Source organism: Micropterus salmoides, unplaced genomic scaffold (assembly GCF_014851395.1).
Source record: "Micropterus salmoides isolate LMB-PRFRI ecotype aquatic unplaced genomic scaffold, ASM1485139v1 Ms_hic_scaffold_1293, whole genome shotgun sequence".
In the NCBI taxonomy this organism is placed as follows: domain Eukaryota; kingdom Metazoa; phylum Chordata; class Actinopteri; order Centrarchiformes; family Centrarchidae; genus Micropterus; species Micropterus salmoides.
The window spans coordinates 15,061-33,504 of record NW_024040367.1 but is presented as its reverse complement, the minus strand read 5'-3'; the positions used below and the strand labels follow the sequence as shown (position 1 = coordinate 33,504).

The following is an 18,444-nucleotide window of genomic DNA, read 5'->3' as shown; positions in this document are numbered from 1 at the left end:
TTTTTTATTCTTGTAGCAGGCAAATTGTTCAGCTGGTTATCAGCTACTCAGCCGTAACATCCGGGAGTTACAAGATGTGAATATTTAGCAACGTCTTCTCTCCACGTTACGACAGGTTTGTGGTGCAACCTGTTTTAATTTAGTGATGCATACATTCTGACTTAGTAAAACTTTCTTGGCTAATATTGAATTTACAAACAGCTGGTGCAGCTGGCTCCACCTCCCTCTGTCTTTCTTTCTTATAGAAGAGTGAAGGGCTATCTGGTTGTATGTGTTTGCTTGTAGGTGTGTTTGTTTGTGTGTGCGTGTGTGTGTGTAAACTTGTAGTAGAAAAGGCAAGACATCCTGTAAACATCTTCACTGCATAAACCTGTGGAATGTATTGAGACAGTGTATATGTATGTATGTGTGTATTCTTGCACAATAAGATCACAGGCAGTGGAGTCAGGAGTGGTCTGTCCCTTTGTGTTTTGTTGCAGGCAGGCAGTGTATATGTGTGTGTTTTTGTAATGTGTGCGTCTAGGTGGGCCGGTTCAGGATGCTCGACATGGATGGAGCGATGGGGGGGGCGGGACTGCGTTAACGGGGGAGGCGGGACCAGAGCTCTCGTTGCCGTGGGGAACGGGCCCCCGGCCGCTGTACTGGCCGATGAAAGAGCCGTCCTCGTTGAACTGGATGTCCACGCTGTCCCCGTATTCAGCCAGAGAGTCGTCACTGCCCAGCTTACTTTCCGGGCACAGGGACGGCTGGCTGTCTGAGCGCTTCTCATCTGGATCACTGAAAGACAACAGAGGGAGAAACACCGTCAGTAATTACTGTAAACTCTCATATAAAAGCTGGAATTCAAATAATAGGCCATGGCGAGCAAGGACCTAAAGGGCCGGTCCCTGATAGAAGCACACGGAAGGAGACTTGTAAGGGAGACCGGGGGGTTGTAACCCAGGTCAGTTGTAACACATCCAGTTTCTCCAATCAGAAACAAGTTACGAATCACCTGATTCACTCTGCACATGCTCAGTTTAGTCCTTATTCTGCATGGGAAAAAGTAGCAAACTGTGGCAGCACAGCCAATTTTATAAGGTCAAAAATTATTTTGAGATAAAAAAATTTTGCTTCATTTTTTTTTTCAGCTTTGTAGTTAAACTCATCGAACATCATGTTTTTTTGTGTCTATGTAGATATCCTTTATGCAAAGTTTTAGCTGAAAGGTAAGCTAGGTCATGGCTACAAGAGTCTAAAATAGTTACAGCAGTGTAAATGTTACAACCTACACCAAGATTATATTTTGTTCTATTTATATGTTTTCTTTGAATTTCTGGATGAGTCTGACACACAGTAATGATGAATTGTTTTTTATTATGTTCAAATGTTAGTGTCAGACCTGTAGGCTTCTCTGGGGGCCCATGAGCCATGTGCGCTCCTGGAGTGCCATATGTCGATCACCACTGTGACGGTGCAAACAAACAAGCACAAACTCACACTAATATTCAGCTGGTGCAGATTTGCACAGTTTGTTAAATTGTATTATTATATTCACTACTATGTCACTGTTACTGTAAAATAAAATTATAATTTAACTGTTGAATCTTGAAACCTTTACAAATCAGTTTATTCTCATATTCCTTATTGCTACATTACATTTCACCACAGTGTATTTACAACTAACCCAGACTATGGGTGCATTGTAACGTTTAACTCCTTGTGTTTGAGACATTTTCTGTCTGTGTTGCAGAGATGACAGCCACACCGTTTAATAGCACAAATGTTACTAGTTTCAGATTTTAAACATACTGGTTTAAAAGAGCTCCAAGATACAGAAAGAAATGTCAAAAGTGTTACAACAATCCCCGGTCTCCCCTACCTTACTACAACAGCCCACATACTTAATTTAGTATAAATATAATAATAACTTAATAATAATATGATACTAATTTCATCAGTACAACAACGAAGTCGTGGAATACTCGTCACTCTGCTGCTCTGGGTTTGTCTTTTTTAACAGAGAAAATGTTTCCTACTCCGGTTAATTCCAGCTCTTCTTTGTCATACTCCTGATCAATGTTAAACTGTCAACAAAACCCAGGACTTCCTGTTGGATTTTTTACATTAAAAGTATATCTATTAAATGAAGGCTGCAAGTAAAATTCAGAAGTAAGTGTTGAGTTTTAATTTATGGTAGCTTAACATTGTTGAGGAAAACAGGCAAAGTGGAACACCTGACAGGACTCTTGTTGCACTGACAGAATTACTGCAGTGGAAATGGACTTTATACTGAATGTGCGAAGACAAAGATGAACAAGGAGGAAGCGTTAAGTGTGCATTAACTGGGGAACAGGGGAAATTAGGAATAAAGGTCGGGCTCTCTCTACCACTGTGGTAGTTTAATTAAATTAAATGACACACCATCACAACACAGTCATGGGCACAAGAAGCAACACATGCATGTGAGAGTTAAAGAGGCAGGTAACTTCCTCACCTCTCCAGGGATCTGCAGGCACAGCATAAAGGAAAGAAAGAAAAGTGTAAAAAGGAAGGAGAGCCGGGAGTGTTAGAGCTGTACGGCTTAATGAAGCAAGCAGCTAAAAACATTAGTACAAAAAAAATTAAATATCGAGAACATATCGAAATGGATGGAACAGTAATTTATTTTTAAATTAAACCGCTCAGATTCCTGTTTGACTGAATCAGTGATGCATTGTTACAAAAGTAGGTAAAGCAGCACAGGGCCAGAGGCCGGACACTGAGTCGATCAAATAAGCTCCTGTCTTTCCTCTTAGAAGCAGTGCACTCTGTAATGGAGAGGAGAGTCCACACTGGCCTTTCCTGAGAGGAAACTTGTGTTCAGACTATCACAGCATCATCATAAATCTCAGTACACTTAGGAGAAAAGCTCATGATACTGACTACTTACAATAAGTTATAAGTACCTATAAGTATATAGGTACAATTAGGAAGGTAGGTAGGCTACTTTACTTTTCCATTGTCTGCTACTTTATACTTCTACCCCACTGCATTAAAGTCCAACATAAATTACACTTCACATATCTGCTCTGTAAAGCTCTCAAACTGTGAGAAATGTGTGTGAAAAAAAGTCAGAAACCAAAATGAAGAAATGGAGAAAAATATTTATATATATGTTTAAGTTTCATGATGATTCTTTGCATTCATTTGTTGCAATATTCCTAGTTCTTCATCTTTGTAATATGGACAACTTATACCCATACAGTCAATAAAACCCCTGAATTCAGCGGCAGAGCAGACAGTCACACTGCCAGCAGCCTGCTACACAACACAAGAGCCACAGACACTGAAGTAAGCTAATTAGCTGCTCAGCTGCAGCACATTAAACAGCATGTAAACATACCTGCAAACATCCCTTTGTTCTGGCTAGATGCTGGTGTGGTCCAGCAACTAACACACACTGTCTTCCCATGACATGTAGCTACATTCACCTGCCAGAGCTCAGCCTGCCAGCTGCTGTAAGAGCCATTCTAATATTTCCTCAAATACATTTTGTCATTTCCTTATAATAATAAAACACTATTAATGTTCATATGCTTTTCTGTTTCCCTTTGGAAACAATTACATGACTCAGGGTGAGGAAAGACCCACCTGTACTCCTCATCTTTCATCGGACGAGCTTCTGAGTCCATCTCTTGTCTTCTTTGTCCTTCACTGTAGGAAAAAAACAACTCTGAGTAGACAGTCTGATTGTACCTCAGTGTGTGTGTGTGTGTGTGTGTGTTGTTTGTCTTACCTGCGTATTTGCCGCCTTTGCTGCGTTTGATAAGGCAGAGGATGAGCAGTATCAGCACCAGTAGTAAAATGGCGCTGATGAGTCCTATCAACCAACCTTGGGCGGGGAACCTATTGGGCATTTCCGTCGGCGCTGAGAGACGGACAGAGATCATCAGCAATACTAGAAAATGATTAATACCAACACCCCCCATCAACCCAAGCAAAGTTAATAATAATGCAATTTGTCACTCCTATTCTTTTCTGGGCATTATATACTTTAAAGTTTAGGTAATGTAATTAAAGGACATTCAGTTAAATTTTTCAGTGAACTAAGCTGTGGGTTACTACTTGAGCTCTGTTTTTAGCTTGTATTTGTTTACAAATTGGCACGTTAAATGTGTGCTAAATAGCTATTACCTCTTCTGTTTGCAGTGTACCCATGGACATACAGAAAGAAATCTTTAAAACCTGATGAAGACATATTCTGAGTTATAAGGACAGTCTTTTTTCTATTATTCGGAGATTGTAGATGCCCTTGGCAAATGGTCGCTTGCAGCTGCTTTACCATAATCACCTCGCATCACTGCTGCAGCTCCAACTACTGACTGTGATAAAGGGCCAAATCAGCGGCTAAACTACAACTTCCTCTGGTTTTCAGAACACCAGCATGCACCTGTCCCTCTCACCACACACATTATCTCAGGTCTCTCCCTCCATTCCACTGTTCAACTGCGTCACCGTGTACTGATGGAATTAGTGCTGTGGACAATTTACATGCCAGCTCTGTTAGTAGGCTGCAGGTAATTTCACGTTCCAGCCAGAATTTACAGTATCAAGTTAGGAAAATCCAAATATGTGTGTTTGTGCATGTTTCTAGACAAATACCTGGTCCTATGGTCCAATGCTCATCTTCCCACTGAGTGTCGTTTCCGTGCATGATCACAAGGTGGTACTGAGTTCCTGGTTGGAGGCCTGTCAGTGAATAGAAACCCTGCGTGGAGTTCACCACTTCTGACTCCTCCCACTGACCACCGGCTGCAGCAAACACACACACACAGGAATGTCATTGATTAGTAAAGTTCTCCTCATGAACATTTCTTAACTCTCTTCCTCTTCTGTCTTTCTACCAAACAATATTTTCACGCGTTCGTCGTTGCCTCAGGTACGTGTTGATCTTGGAAGGCAGGTAACTTTATAAATGGATAAGCCTAAAAGCACATGTGCACATTTAATAATTGATAAAGGAATCCTCTTTTGTCTCCATTTCCTTCTCTGCTTCCCCCTCCTCCATTTTTCTTAGTCATTATGCAGAAAAGTAAAAGCTGCATTTCTCCATCATCACCTTGTGTTCCTCTCTCACTCTCTCTCTCTCTCTCCCCCCCTCCTCCTCCCACCCTAGTCTTACCACTTTTCCTGAGGTAGCGGATGTGGAAGGCGTGGTTCCTGCGTCGCTCTCCGGGCACCCAGCTCAGGTTGAGTAATGTGTTACCGGAAACTATGGAGATGTTGGATGGAGGAACTGAAAGGACACAAACACAGTTAGAGGTTTTGGAGAAAGGAAGGGGGACAGGAATGAGGAATTTATGAAAGGTGCGGCTAAAGTTTAAATTCTATCAATTCAAATTGTAAGGCAATAACATATAAAAGCACTTGGCTGTAAAAAAAATATCTCTTTGATTTCACCTCCTTCAAGCTGGGTGGCGCCCCTCCGTGTGATGGCGGGTCCATCTCCAGCGCTGGTGCGTGCTATGACTTTGAAGATGTAATAGCTGCTGGGGTCCAGATTGTCCAACTCAATTTGAGTCACACTGGGATCATTGATACTCTCTATCTGCAACAGGTGGTCTCTGGTCTCCACTTCTACAGAGGAAACACAAACCAGGAAGATGTCAGCAGTGGTGGGATGTAGGTTTGTTGAGTACCTTTTTGAGGTACTTGTACTTTACTTGAGCATTTCCATTTTATTCTATTTTATGCTTCTAGCACAGGTTTGAATCCTACTTAAAGGACAGGGACTACTTTTGTCTATAGGTAATCACACATCTGTGCTAACAAAAATTTCTTGTTGAGGTCCCACAAGGCTCCATTCTGGGGTTCTTCTGTTTAACATTTACATGCTTCCACTGGCTCAGATTATGAAAAACAACTAAATATGTTACCATAATTATGCAGATGACACACAGATTTACATAACCATTTCACCAGGGGACCGGGATCCCATACAAGCGCTGAGTAACTGTAATGAGGAGGTCAACGATTGGATGTGCCAAAATTGAAAGTCAGTGCTCAGCTTCTATCTGTAATAAGAACCAAAAATCAAGCCAGAAATCTTGGTGTAGTCATGGACTCAGACCTGAATTTAAGGAACCGCATTAAGACAATTACAAAGTCAGCCTACTATCCCCTGAAGAATATATCAAGGATTAAAGGACTCTCTCACTACTGTAACAGCGTCCTTACAGGGCTCCCTAAAAAATCCATCAGACAGCTGCAGCTGATTCAGAACGCTGCTGCTCGAGTCCTCACTAAGACCAAAAAGGTGGATCACATCACTCCAGTTCCGACTTCCTGTCTGTCAAATAATTTATTCCAAAATACTGCTGTTGGTTTTTAAAGCACTGAATAGTTTAGGGCCTAAATACAATTCTGATCCCCTGCTTCATCATGAACCATCCATGCCTTGCCTCACCTTCTACTCCTTTAGACTATAATTCTTAAACTGGCAGTTTCAAGTCAAGAGGAGAATCCAATGGAAACATGACTTATGCCTTGCCTTTTTTATGAAATAGAATATAAATTCATCCCACCCAAATAAGTTTTCTACAGTTGCAAACCTTACCTCGTTGATACTGCACCATGTATTCCCGCAGCATGCCATTGGTTTCAACTGGAGGGGTCCAGTAGAGAATCAGCGATTTCTCTGATGGGCTCTCAAACGTCAACGACGCAGGAGGACCAGGAGCTACACGGACACATGGGACACATGCGTACAGCAGTTAGCATATCTGCTAAATACATCCAGAAGAAAGTACTTACTGTAGTCATTTAAAACAAAACATTGCTTTTAAACTCACCTCCTTCTGGGGTGCTGAAGTGGTGAGGGGGGGAGTGAGGGCCCTCCCCTTTGCTGTTATAGGCAGTGACAGACAGCTCATAGCGAGAGTACAGCTGCAGCCCTGTTACCTCCTCTGAGGTCTTCATGCTGGGTACCAGCACCACCCTGTGTCCCTCCTGCCCTTGCTCAAATCTCCCCTCTTTCTCCTTCCCCTGATGCTGTTTTCCAAGAGACCTCCGCTCCCTCTGCACCTGGGGACCCAACCTCTTGATGTAGAGCTGACATGGAGGCAGACAAAATTAAATTAATGTACAGGTCAACCAGTGTTTCGAGCAGGACAACAATGAGGGATTAGTGATGGAACTATAGTATGGCTTATCTTTTGCTTTTGTACATTTACAACAGCTGAAACTGTTAGTTGAGAAAGAAAATTCATTTGCAACAATTTTAATTAGCGATTGTAGTCTTTTATGAAGCAAAAATACTAAACATTCTCAGGTGTCAGCTTCTTAAAGGTGATGCTTTACACTTTTCTCTGTTTTACATCATTATCAACAGAATTTGTACAAAATTTAAAGGTGTCTCTGGGAAGTGGGGCTTTCATAACAAATATTATAATCATTTGGTCTACAAAGCTTTAGAAAGCAGAAAGCATCATCTTGTTTTGTCCAACCAATGGTCCACACCTTAAAGATATTCAGTTTATAATTATGTTAAGAAAAAGTTGCATATTTTAACATTTGAGAAGCTGTTTAACATTTTTCTCTCAATCAACGATTGCTGCAGTTCTACTAGAAAGCATATCACGAACTGTGGATAACTAGGAAGTTCTCAGACAAAGCATACATCTGCACAACCCTCTGTTTTAAATTGTAATTTAATTAACAGAAATACTTTAAATATGCATCTGGATATAGACATTATGATTTTTGGAGAACACCCAAATCCTGTCAGTCATTGTTAGTCTTAGTACAGGGATGGAAAGTTAAGCATTTTGCTAATAAACTAACTAAGGTGTATTTATCTGTTATTAAATTGCGACTGCCAAAGGCAAAACTTTAAAATGTCAGAAGTCAAAAGTTTAGATAATAAAATTTTGGCAATCCCCTTAGAGGAGAGGGGACAAAGAAGGGAGGCAGAAAAAATTGCTTAAACGTGGCCACATGGGGGTGCTATATGCACCACCTTGACTCATGGCCGAACTCTCCACAAAATGTTGTTGAATTCTGTTAATTTTAAGTCATAGTTTCTGTGGTATGAGCCAACAGAGAGCACAGCTACCTTTCTTGCTCAGGACAAGAGAGGAACCGGTACCTTGTATCCCAGCAGCAGACCTCGGACATTCTGGGCTTCGTTCCACTTGACTCTGACTGTGCTGTTCATCACGGTTGTTGTAACTCCAGTAGGAGCTTCCTCAGGCTCTGAGAGAAAGAGTGAGAAGAGGAAGATGATGAGCTTGCCGGTATTCAAAAAACAGCAAAATTATTTAAATTAAGAAAACATGTGTTATATTCTAGGCTACTACTGTGTGATCCTTCTTGCATGAGTTTACATTGTGTATTTTTACTATAAATTACTCCAGACATTATTTTTACTAAATAAATTAGCTTGTCATTTGAGTGAAATAGTCAGACCCTGTAGGGTTGCATGGGCCTGCGCCACCCAAATTTGTGACAGTAGCACCCACTTGAATAATGAGTGGGTTATTGATATTAATGAATTACATGAAGTGTTAACTCAAAGGGCTCCAGCAGAGAGCGCACTCCCAATTCTTAAAACTTGAAACTGAAAAATCTGTTCTTGTCTATTGCAGTCGGTACTCAAGTAACAAGAGTCAAGACTCAATGTTTCTTCTCAGCAGATCTTTTCAATGCTTGCAAGCACGAGCCATCATCAGCCTTACACCAATATGACTTGCAGGGACTTTAAGTTTACTTATATTTAGTTACCCGGCAACTTAAGCATGATTTCACAATGTTGGATGCATAAGACTCTTCTATTCTCAATGCATAAAGCAAGAGAGCAAGGCAGGATAACAATTATGGGGAGAATTTTCCCTCACACTGGCATGAAGTTCTGTTTCCACTGAATGCCTATCCATCCCTCATTAAGGATCTTGAGTCTTGACCAAAAGACATTTTTTCTCAGACAACTGGCAGCAACTATCTCACTGTCTAACTGCATATTTGAACGCCTGCTTTCCCCCATAAACCAGATCACAACAGACCACAGCATTCATGTTGAAAAGTTACTACTTTAATTCCAAAGAAAGAGAGAGACATTGGATACACTGTGAAGCAATCTTATTGTAAGATGATTTCATTCCTTTTATATGTGAGAATTTGGGAGAAATGGCATTACTCAGATCAGACACGACATCTAGTCAGATGGAATTTTTCACTATTTTCAAAAACATCTGACTTTTTTCTTATTGGCCATGGAGACGTTTACTTGCATACTTAACGTGCGGGCATCACATATGAATATTTTCTCAAGACGCCCCGGGTACCCTTAAGCATCATTGTTGTACGTGTAGGGCTCCGCGATCAAGTTAGCGAGAATAAATATGCAATGGTTGTTTACACTTTCAAAATAAAACTAGTGCTAACGTTGTGAAATGTCGCAGATCGGTTAGGTTTAGGCAACAAAACTATAGGTTAGGTCTGGCTTAAAATAACTACGTTACTTACGTGACTTAAATTATGTAAGTTAAATAATGCTACTGACGTAACAACGCTAAAAGGAATCAATGTCAAGTTTTTGTTTCATGTGGGAAACAAAAACCGGTCCCCTGGGTGAAAGCCCAGTTCTGAGCCATCCAACAGGAACCACCTCCAGACTTTCTCCAGTCATTTATAGTTGTACTTTTAGCGTTGAACAATGGCATTAAAGGCCTTTACCCAGTGTGTTGAAAAATTGCGCTAAAGCTGCCATGTGTGTTGTTTCCAGACGCCGAAGGACGTGACAAAGCGTAGATATTTGACGCTCAGGGAATGAGAACGGGCTGTAGATGCAGCTAATTACAATTTAATCTGATTCATAGAGTCTGCTTGACACCAGAGACGTTTCACTCAGTGAACTTTCAGTCCAGATGGAAATTTGAGGTGCTAAATTTCATGCATATGTTTTGAAACTGAACTTGTTTGTTTGTTTTCCTTTTGGGGGAAAATGACCAACAAGAATATAGTGTACCCACATAACCAGTTTATTTTATTTTTTTCTTCTTAATTTAACTGTTAACCAGTGTGTAGTGCTTGGTCGCATCATTCTTTGTAATGATGTTTGCACCTAAATTGATTGTGTGTTTTGCACAGCTATATTTGCATATTGATGATTACTATACACAGTGTTATGTGTATTTAATCACTTGCCCACTGCACAGTTTCATGAGCCTGATGCTGTGAGCTCATAGATGTTAGCTCAGACTTGCCCTCTCATCACTATATCTCTGGCTCTGACACTAGAATGAATGATCCACAGTGTTATGGTGACGTACCATCCTCTCCGGAGTATCCGATCTCAGGCTCTGGTTCCGGCCCGTCTCCGAGTGAGTTGACAGCCCGGACTTTGATTTCAAACGGCGTGTACGTTCCTGTGTTGTTTATAACGACCGGCGGAGACTGTACATCAACATTTTCCCAGTGTATGCTGCTCCTCCAGCCTCCCGCCATGACACCTTGTACAGGAAGCCCTGGCCGTTATGGAACCGCTTGTCCATCTCCTGCAAAGACACACAGGAACATACAATTAATTTAGACACATTTTGGCGTGCATCAGAGCATGCTTACACACAGGTGCATACAAACTGAAGTACTCACATCCCATGCAATGATCAGAGTCTTTGGGTCTATGGACTCACTGCGCACACCAGTGGGGTTACGGTCAGGAACTGAGGAAGGAGGCAGAGGGAGAAAGACACTTTTACAGAGATAGGCTGAGGAATAGTATTTGCTTTCTGTACAAAGACTATCCAACAGTTACAAAACAGCCAAACAGGACTTTAAAAGTGTCAAAACAAGTTGTGGTTTATAGGGGGGTTATGTGCCTGATTATTTCTTTGCTGGGTGCTAAGCTAAGCTATCCTGGGTGTAACTTCACATTCAGCTTAACATGAGACTGCCATTGATCTTCTCAACGAACTCTTAACAAAAAAGTGAATACTGGGTTTTCTCAAATAAACCGGGTCTCAAACATTGGCTGGGGGCCATGAACAAATAAAGGCTGGCCCCTAATACATGGTGGATAAACTCTTGGTGCCTGCGGCACAAGATGGCAAGAGTTAAAAGTACTTTATGAGAACCTTGCAAGTGACTGAATTTTCCACAACAGTATGCAAATGTTTCTCAATAAAAGCTTTGTGAGGAAATAAAGGGAGTCTGCATGGAAACTAGAGGGATTTTAATTTGAAAACAGATACAAGATACCCCTTACTTATTTCCCAAAATGTTGAATTATTTCTTTAAGAATTAACTTAACTGAAAGTAGAAAAAACAAGTGTGGGACTTTAATGAAAATGTCATCAAAACATTACAGACTTTCAATCAAAATTACAAATCATAACTGTGTCAGCACCTGGTGTCACTTACCAGCTGGTGGCGTGCTGTGGTGTTCTGAGGGCTCACTGGGGTCACTGCGGCCGAGTTCGTTGACGGCGATGACCCGGAAGCGGTAGGTGCAGTATGGGTGGAGGGTCAGCTCCAAATGGTTGAAGGCCCCGGGCACTCTCTTCCACTCCTCCCACTGCCACTTCTTTTGCTCTGTGTGCTGCTCTTCCGGGCCTCCACGATGAACTCTGAGACAGACGCCATGATGTTAATACTACATCCTGTAAAATAACTATGGACCCTGAGCAGGAAACTGACAGGATAGCCAGAGGGACCCCTTTACTGACAGGCTATAGCAAAGTCCCCACATACGGTATGGCGCAATGTTGGTAGCAAACAAACCAGAATGACTGAGTGCTTGTAAGAAGGTCAACTTGAGTTGTTTTTGTGACTTAAGGTGTAGAAAGTGCAAAAGTTATTGGTGGAAACTGTTTAATATCTAAAGAAGGATAACTGTCATGATTTGTCTTGCTGCCTCCCCAGTCCTAGTGTGTTCTGACTGTTTCCCCTCTCCCTTATGCTTTTGTTTTGTCACCTGTCTGTCGTGTGTTGTGTGGGCATAACGCTCCTGGTTCTCTCTCCTCATCAGGACACCTGTGGCTTCCTACTCACCTGCAGCAGATTCTACAATCACCTCTCCTGTCTTAAACCCCGGCTTTCCAACCAGTTTCTGCCAGATCGTCCATTTACCCAAGTAGTAACCTTTGCTACGGCCAGCTTTAGAGTGTTTTGCCTAGTCTGCCTTTTGAATCTCTTGTTTTGATCTTTGTCTGAATTTGCATGTTTTTGCTTCTGCTCCAGATACCCGCTTCAGTTCTGGAAGAACCAAGTTGTTTTTTGGACCAGCCTCTTGCCTGTCTGCCCACTCAGCCCCAGCCTCACAGAGGATTTCAAAGCACCACTCCTACCTGTTGTTCTATAAAACCCCTGTACCTGTTTCTAACCGTGCCTCTGTGTCCACTCCTGAATCCTAGACAGCCTGGCCTAACAATAACTCGATGTTGCTCGATACCCTGTTTGCTCTAAGTGCAGAATTCGTTTTTTAGCATCTAACTATCTGGTCAGAGCCCTGGATATTAATAAGGTGGTGGACAGTTTAACACAGCTCACTCTGTTACTCTGTGTTTATGGCTGTTTAATGAATAGTGCAAACATTTGTCAGAGGCTGATCACTGCTTTGGTGATCAGTTTAGGGGGACCATATTGTATGAGCTTCAGCACGCACCATGGCTGTGGTGCATTGTTGATGATGTTATATCAGGTTAGGTAATAATGAGTGGGACAGAACATGATAAATGTCTATGTAAGTGCACATTTAATATTATAATCTTTGTTTGTCTGTGGTGAAAACCTGGAAGGTTTGGTAGTGAATGTTGAAAACAGGGATATTTCATTATTAATGACTCTCACTTATAATGGAGTACTTATATATATTGTACTTTTACTTGAGTAAAAGATCTGAGTACTTCTTCCACTAACACTGTGGTCAATATAATAATAATGAACAAGTCTTTGCTGTGTGGGTTGTGTATGTGTGTGTGTGTGTGTGTGTGTGTTCAGTACCTGTGATGGGGCTGTTGTGTGAGTGTCCTGGGATCCAGCTGAGAGTGAGGCTGTGGTCTTCAACATCAGATAAAGTCAGACCTTTGGGGGGGTCCGGGGGTGCTGAGGGCCCAACAGAAAACTAAACTGTCACACCTTTACATAAACACATGTGTCAGTCTCTCTCTCTCTCTCTCTCTCTCTCTCTCTCTCTCTCTCTCTCTCTCTCTCTCTCTCTCTCTCTCTCTCTCACACACACACACACAGTGACATACCGACTACAGTGATGGAGCCACTGGCCTCTATGTTGTCCAGGTCGGTGATGACTTCACAGGAATAAGAACCATTGTCGTCTGCTTGGATGTCAGTCACTTTCAAGGTGCCATTGTCATGGACAGTGTACCTACAGATCCACACACATGTACACAATTATATACATTATTATTTTAGCGGCTGGACTACTAATTGGCAAATTAGTTAACTTGTATTAGTTTAATGGGATACTGTTACCATTAAACTGCTACAAGTTTCTGCTTCTCATTTAAATGCATTATTTTCTTATAAGTATTTTATAAACTGCATGGAAGAAGTGTAAGTAACATTCATCAGTTTTTAAATGGTAGCACTGTGACATCTGCCTGTTTTTGCAAGTCAATAATTTCAATAAAATTTTGATTAACTTAGCATAAATCTTTTAGTCATTCCTTGCTTCACACTCAGGCAGCTGGGTTAGGCTACATTAGCAGCAGCAATAGTAGTAGTATTTTAGTAACACTAATAATATAATATACTAGGCTGGATGTTTTTCTCATTTACACAACATATGGAAATGTCCAGTTATAACAACCTACCAACATATGTTATATCAAGAGTTTCTTTTTTTAATGAAACATCTCAGTATGTGTGTGTGTGTTTGTGTGTGTTTACTTGTCATCTGGTGACGATGCCTGCAGTTTCTGTCCATTTTTCTTCCAGACGACCTGGGGATTAGGCAGCTGAGGGTCTATGAGGAAGTGACAGTCCAGCAGAGCGCTGGTTCCTCTGAGCGTCCGCACGTCCTGGGGGCTCGTCAGTATCACTGTTCGATCTGACAGGGACAGCAAAATACAGGAAAGGTTACTGTGTGCAGGTGTGTTTATTTATACTGAGCTTATATTGTCCTTTCAGGTATCTGCTTTACATGTGCACATCTGGAACATCAGTCATTTCCTCCCGTTTATAAATATTAATACATTTCATACATGTTGCATTTATTCATGACTTAACTCTAAAAATAATTTTCAAGGGGAGAAATGTGCGCAGAAGGGGTATGATGGGTCACTCTTACAGCATCAGTTCACTCAATTTATGAAAAAGCATAGTTTCTCAGCCATACACACACAGTCTTTGTCTTTGTCTCAGACTGTAATAAACATGTTGAGCCATGCCAGATTTGTTATGACTGCCTGGTGAAGTAAAGATGATACATTTGGTAACCTATCCACCTAGTTGATGGTGTATTCATTAAGTCAGTTTTTCACCGGATGGTACCAGCTCGACTTGCCTTGACTCTAATCACCTTTTTAGGACTCCCATTGGGCAGAATCTACCTGGTAGATGTTTACCTTGTAGAAATTTTGGTGTCACCAAAGTCGAGGTTCCAAGCGAGCAGTGGCGACACAACAAGGTCTGAAAACACTGCAGGCTCCTGATTTGTCAGAGAGAATTGTCACTATTCACTGCATAATCATTGCACCCGCCAGATGGGGTGTCCCGAAGAAACCTACCATTTTGCAATAGTTTATCCAGAGAATGTGAGATAATAACTGTAAAGATACTCTATGTACTTTATTACCTTGTTTATTATTATGGCAAAACGCAAAACCATGCTGCCGTCTCTGGAGGTACATGTGTGGAGAGGTTTGGGCCAAAGTGTGTATGTCATGATGAAGATTACGTCATGGCAGTTTTGTGCCACATCACCACAACAACTAACTATACTGAGGGGGTATTATGTCGGCAATGGAAAACAGAGGATAGGGCACAAAAACAAGTTGAGCAGAGTCAAGTTGAGCTGTTACCAGCAATGGGTAAGTGCCATAAACCTAACACTGATTGTGAACTCAAAATTGCCAGAATAACAACAGCGTCTGCACTTAAGCAGTGTTATTCTAACCTTTAAAGTTTAGCTGCACCAAAAAAACAAGCTCCATGGATGTTTTCAGAAAGTCTTTTGAAAGGTCTTTGTGTCAGACTGTAATGTGTTGAACCATGTGAGATTGTGCTATGACTGCCTGGTGAAGATAAAACATTTCTTGAATACTTTCTTGAAAACTGCAAAGAAAGTGCACAATCCACATAGTCCTCTTTGGTGTAGTGGTATGTAAATTGGGATTTGGACTTAGCGTGATGATTTCCTTGTCAGGCATGTCTTCGAAAACCTAGATAGCTCAGTCGGTAGAGCATCAGACTTTTAATCTGAGGGTCCAGGGTTCAAGTCCCTGTTCAGGCGACTAGTTTGTTGCGCCTGCCAGTGTCATTGTTCATGAATGGCACGGTGGTATGCTTGGATGTGCGTGCTACATCAATACCATGAAAAATGACTATTTTACACAGGTTGTTGTGCATGTCTTAGCGTACTTTTTCTAAAACAGCACCACCCCTTGGCGGCAGGCGGCTGCTGCTGCATCACGCCGTAGTTTGACGCAGATGTGTTTTTTTGCTGGTAGATCATGGACTTCCTACTTAAAGCTGGATATTGTTATTTTCAGAATTTTATTGGCTACACGAAGTGCCAGTCATCGGCACAATTGCTTGCGATTGGCTCGGCCTACCCACGAAATAATAGGGGCTGGCCCTTCCTTACAGCGCGGGTGCTCGTTGGCTATTGAAGGCTGTGAAACGGACATGTGAGCTCCTATTGGGTCGGATTTGGTGTCACTCGAAAGGTTAGAGTTCAGAACGTGTTGAACCATGTGAGATTGTGCTATGACTGCCTGGTGAAGATAAAACATTTCTTGAATACAAACTGCAAAGAAAGTGCACAATCCACATAGTCCTCTTTGGTGTAGTGGTATGTAAATTGGGATTTGGACTTAGCGTGATGATTTCCTTGTCAGGCATGTCTTCGTGAAGCCTGGATAGCTCAGTCGGTAGAGCATCAGACTTTTAATCTGAGGGTCCAGGGTTCAAGTCCCTGTTCAGGCGACCAGTTTGTTGCGCCTGCCAGTGTCATTGTTCATGAATGGCACGGTGGTATGTTTGGATGTGCGTGCTACACCCACAAGTCCAAAAGACCCCCTTTACCCTTGTCATTAGCACACACTGCACATATTTGCATCTGTGCTAGCCTGATCATAAATCTGATTGTAATTTGAAGACCACATGCAAATAAGGGTCGACCCTACCCACTCGACAAGTAGGTGGTAATAGGCCTAATGCTCATTGTAAACTGTCAAAAGTGCCAGAAGAACAGCAACGTCTCCATTTAAGCAGTGTTATTCTAAGCATAACAGTTTAGCTGCACCACAACAAAGGCACCTGGAGGTTTTTAGAAAGTCTTTTAACCTCTTAACATTCCTGTCAAATTCATGTCAAACACCTATTCAAGGCATATCCAAAGTAAATTCAATGCAGTTCTTGAACCGTTTGGAGTGTATGCCTGGTTTTGAGTTTCTCTGAAAGATAACACTCTGGAGTGTCTAACCCAAAGGTCAGAATGATTGTAATTGATTCATATAAGTTTAAAGACACTAAAACTAATATACTTTACATTTCCGCTTGAAAATGCTTGCTAACAAATGCATGTAGACAACTATAGCTGGGACTTATTATCTGGAAAGCACTGTAGGGACACGGCATAAAGCCTCACCTTGTCCTAGTTTCAATTTCATACCAATACCATGAAAAATGACTATTTTACACAGGTTGTTGTGCATGTCTTAGCAGGCGCAACAAACTTTACCAGTTTGTTGCGCCTGCCAGTGTCAGTGTTCATGAATGGAAGCTTGGTTTATTCGGACATGTGTGCTGGGCAGGGAAGTTTGCAGAAAGTCTTGGGTTGTGTCTACTATCTTCATTATTGATAAATGTAAGAATTGAGCTTCTTGACATGAATGTTAAGTAAAAAAGAGTGAAAGACCCTGTTTATCCTTAACACTTTCATTGCACATGGCCACATATTTGTGTGCCTTCTGGACAGATCACAAATATTTCATTTGTGCATGTTTTTAACAACCTGGGCGATTTCTGCCTCTGCTCTAGTACAGTGGAAGTGAGTAGACTTTCAATTGTGGCTCTTAAGGATTAAATCTTATTAGAAAATATGTTAACAAAGAAAAGAACAACACTGTTATCAGGCATCATGACACCCACATCACAGTCTTTATGTAGCTCTACATCATTGCACATAAATATCCATGATTGGAGAATACAACCTAAATAGAAGGCTGAATCAAATACAAAGGAGAAAAAGTTGGATGTGTTAAATTTTCCAACAAATTTAGCATCAATTTTATTCCAAGATATAAATCATCTCTCAATCTGAATATAAGTCAGTCTTTCCATCTCATGGATCTCTTTAATGATTTCAAGCCAATTATCTAGGCGGATCAATATGCAACCATTTACGACTGATTGCCGTTTTCCCTCTCAGGAAGTATCTGTAATTTCCTGTTATTCCTTCTGGCATAATGACAAACACTGCCTACTGCTTACTGTTTTTTTTTTATCATTTAAACTTAATATTGTCATTCTGTTCGGTTAAGTATTTGTCAATATTTGCTTCCCTAATCTCTTTTAAGAAATATTTGTGTAATTTTAAGTTTCTAAAGAAGTCAGTGTTCTCCAACTGTGTTTTTCTCTTGTGTGTTTAAAAACTCTGTAACGTGTTCCTCTCTAGTTTTGTCTATTTGTCCAGTACAGTTTTGTTTTAATTCAGTATCATATGGTTTCAACTCAACATATAATTTTAAGTGGGGAGAGCCTTGGCAGCCCGGTGGTTACTGTCCAATGTGCATGCCGCATTATAGCAACAAGTGACCTTTGTTGCATATTTAACCCAACAATATGGGTACATGAATATTTGCTCTGCATTAAATGACAACTTCCAAAACATTAAAAACCATAAAAATGCAAAACTCAAGTTTCCTTTTCTACTATACTGTAGTATTACTATATTAAATACATAGTGTGCACATACATATATTTTCTATTCATTACTTTTTGTTCTTTAAACAAAATCATCTAATTTATTTATCAATATTGTTGCTGTTATTTTGTAGTTGTTTTTTCCGCCTCATCCTCATACATACCTAAACCTTCCTCCTGTCACACTTATTTATGCAGATGAATACACAACTCACTTTCACTCATGCACACAAACACATACAAATTTTGAAATATCTATTCATAGATCTCCCACTAACAAAAGCAATTAAAAACCAAATTCATATCATAACTTCTGTCTGTTATGTCTTCTTCTTTTGTTTTGATCCATGTCTGTCTAATAATAGCAATCTATACTTT

The 18,444-nt window shown here is 40.9% G+C and overlaps 1 protein-coding gene and 2 non-coding genes across 3 annotated transcripts in view; 2 read left to right on the top strand and 1 right to left on the bottom strand.

Moving 5' to 3' along the window:
• Positions 1 to 175: 175 nt before the first annotated feature.
• The window catches only part of LOC119900172 (neural cell adhesion molecule L1.1-like), a 31,271-nt gene continuing 13,002 nt past the window's right edge, over positions 176 to 18,444 (bottom strand). Inside the window, 20 exon segments of the mRNA XM_038714933.1 lie at positions 176 to 560; positions 563 to 777; positions 2,477 to 2,488; positions 3,613 to 3,658; positions 3,661 to 3,675; positions 3,758 to 3,889; positions 4,624 to 4,773; positions 5,144 to 5,257; positions 5,422 to 5,598; positions 6,578 to 6,700; positions 6,813 to 7,071; positions 8,108 to 8,214; positions 10,290 to 10,439; positions 10,442 to 10,514; positions 10,612 to 10,682; positions 11,380 to 11,539; positions 11,542 to 11,585; positions 12,961 to 13,062; positions 13,215 to 13,342; positions 13,867 to 14,026. Of these exon segments, the coding sequence (XP_038570861.1) occupies positions 520 to 560; positions 563 to 777; positions 2,477 to 2,488; positions 3,613 to 3,658; positions 3,661 to 3,675; positions 3,758 to 3,889; positions 4,624 to 4,773; positions 5,144 to 5,257; positions 5,422 to 5,598; positions 6,578 to 6,700; positions 6,813 to 7,071; positions 8,108 to 8,214; positions 10,290 to 10,439; positions 10,442 to 10,514; positions 10,612 to 10,682; positions 11,380 to 11,539; positions 11,542 to 11,585; positions 12,961 to 13,062; positions 13,215 to 13,342; positions 13,867 to 14,026 (2,279 nt within the window). The 3' untranslated portion in view covers positions 176 to 519.
• On the top strand, positions 15,358 to 15,430 carry trnak-uuu. The gene has a single exon. It is a non-coding gene; the product is annotated as a tRNA-Lys (tRNA).
• Positions 16,053 to 16,125, top strand: trnak-uuu. Its single transcript has one exon. It is a non-coding gene; the product is annotated as a tRNA-Lys (tRNA).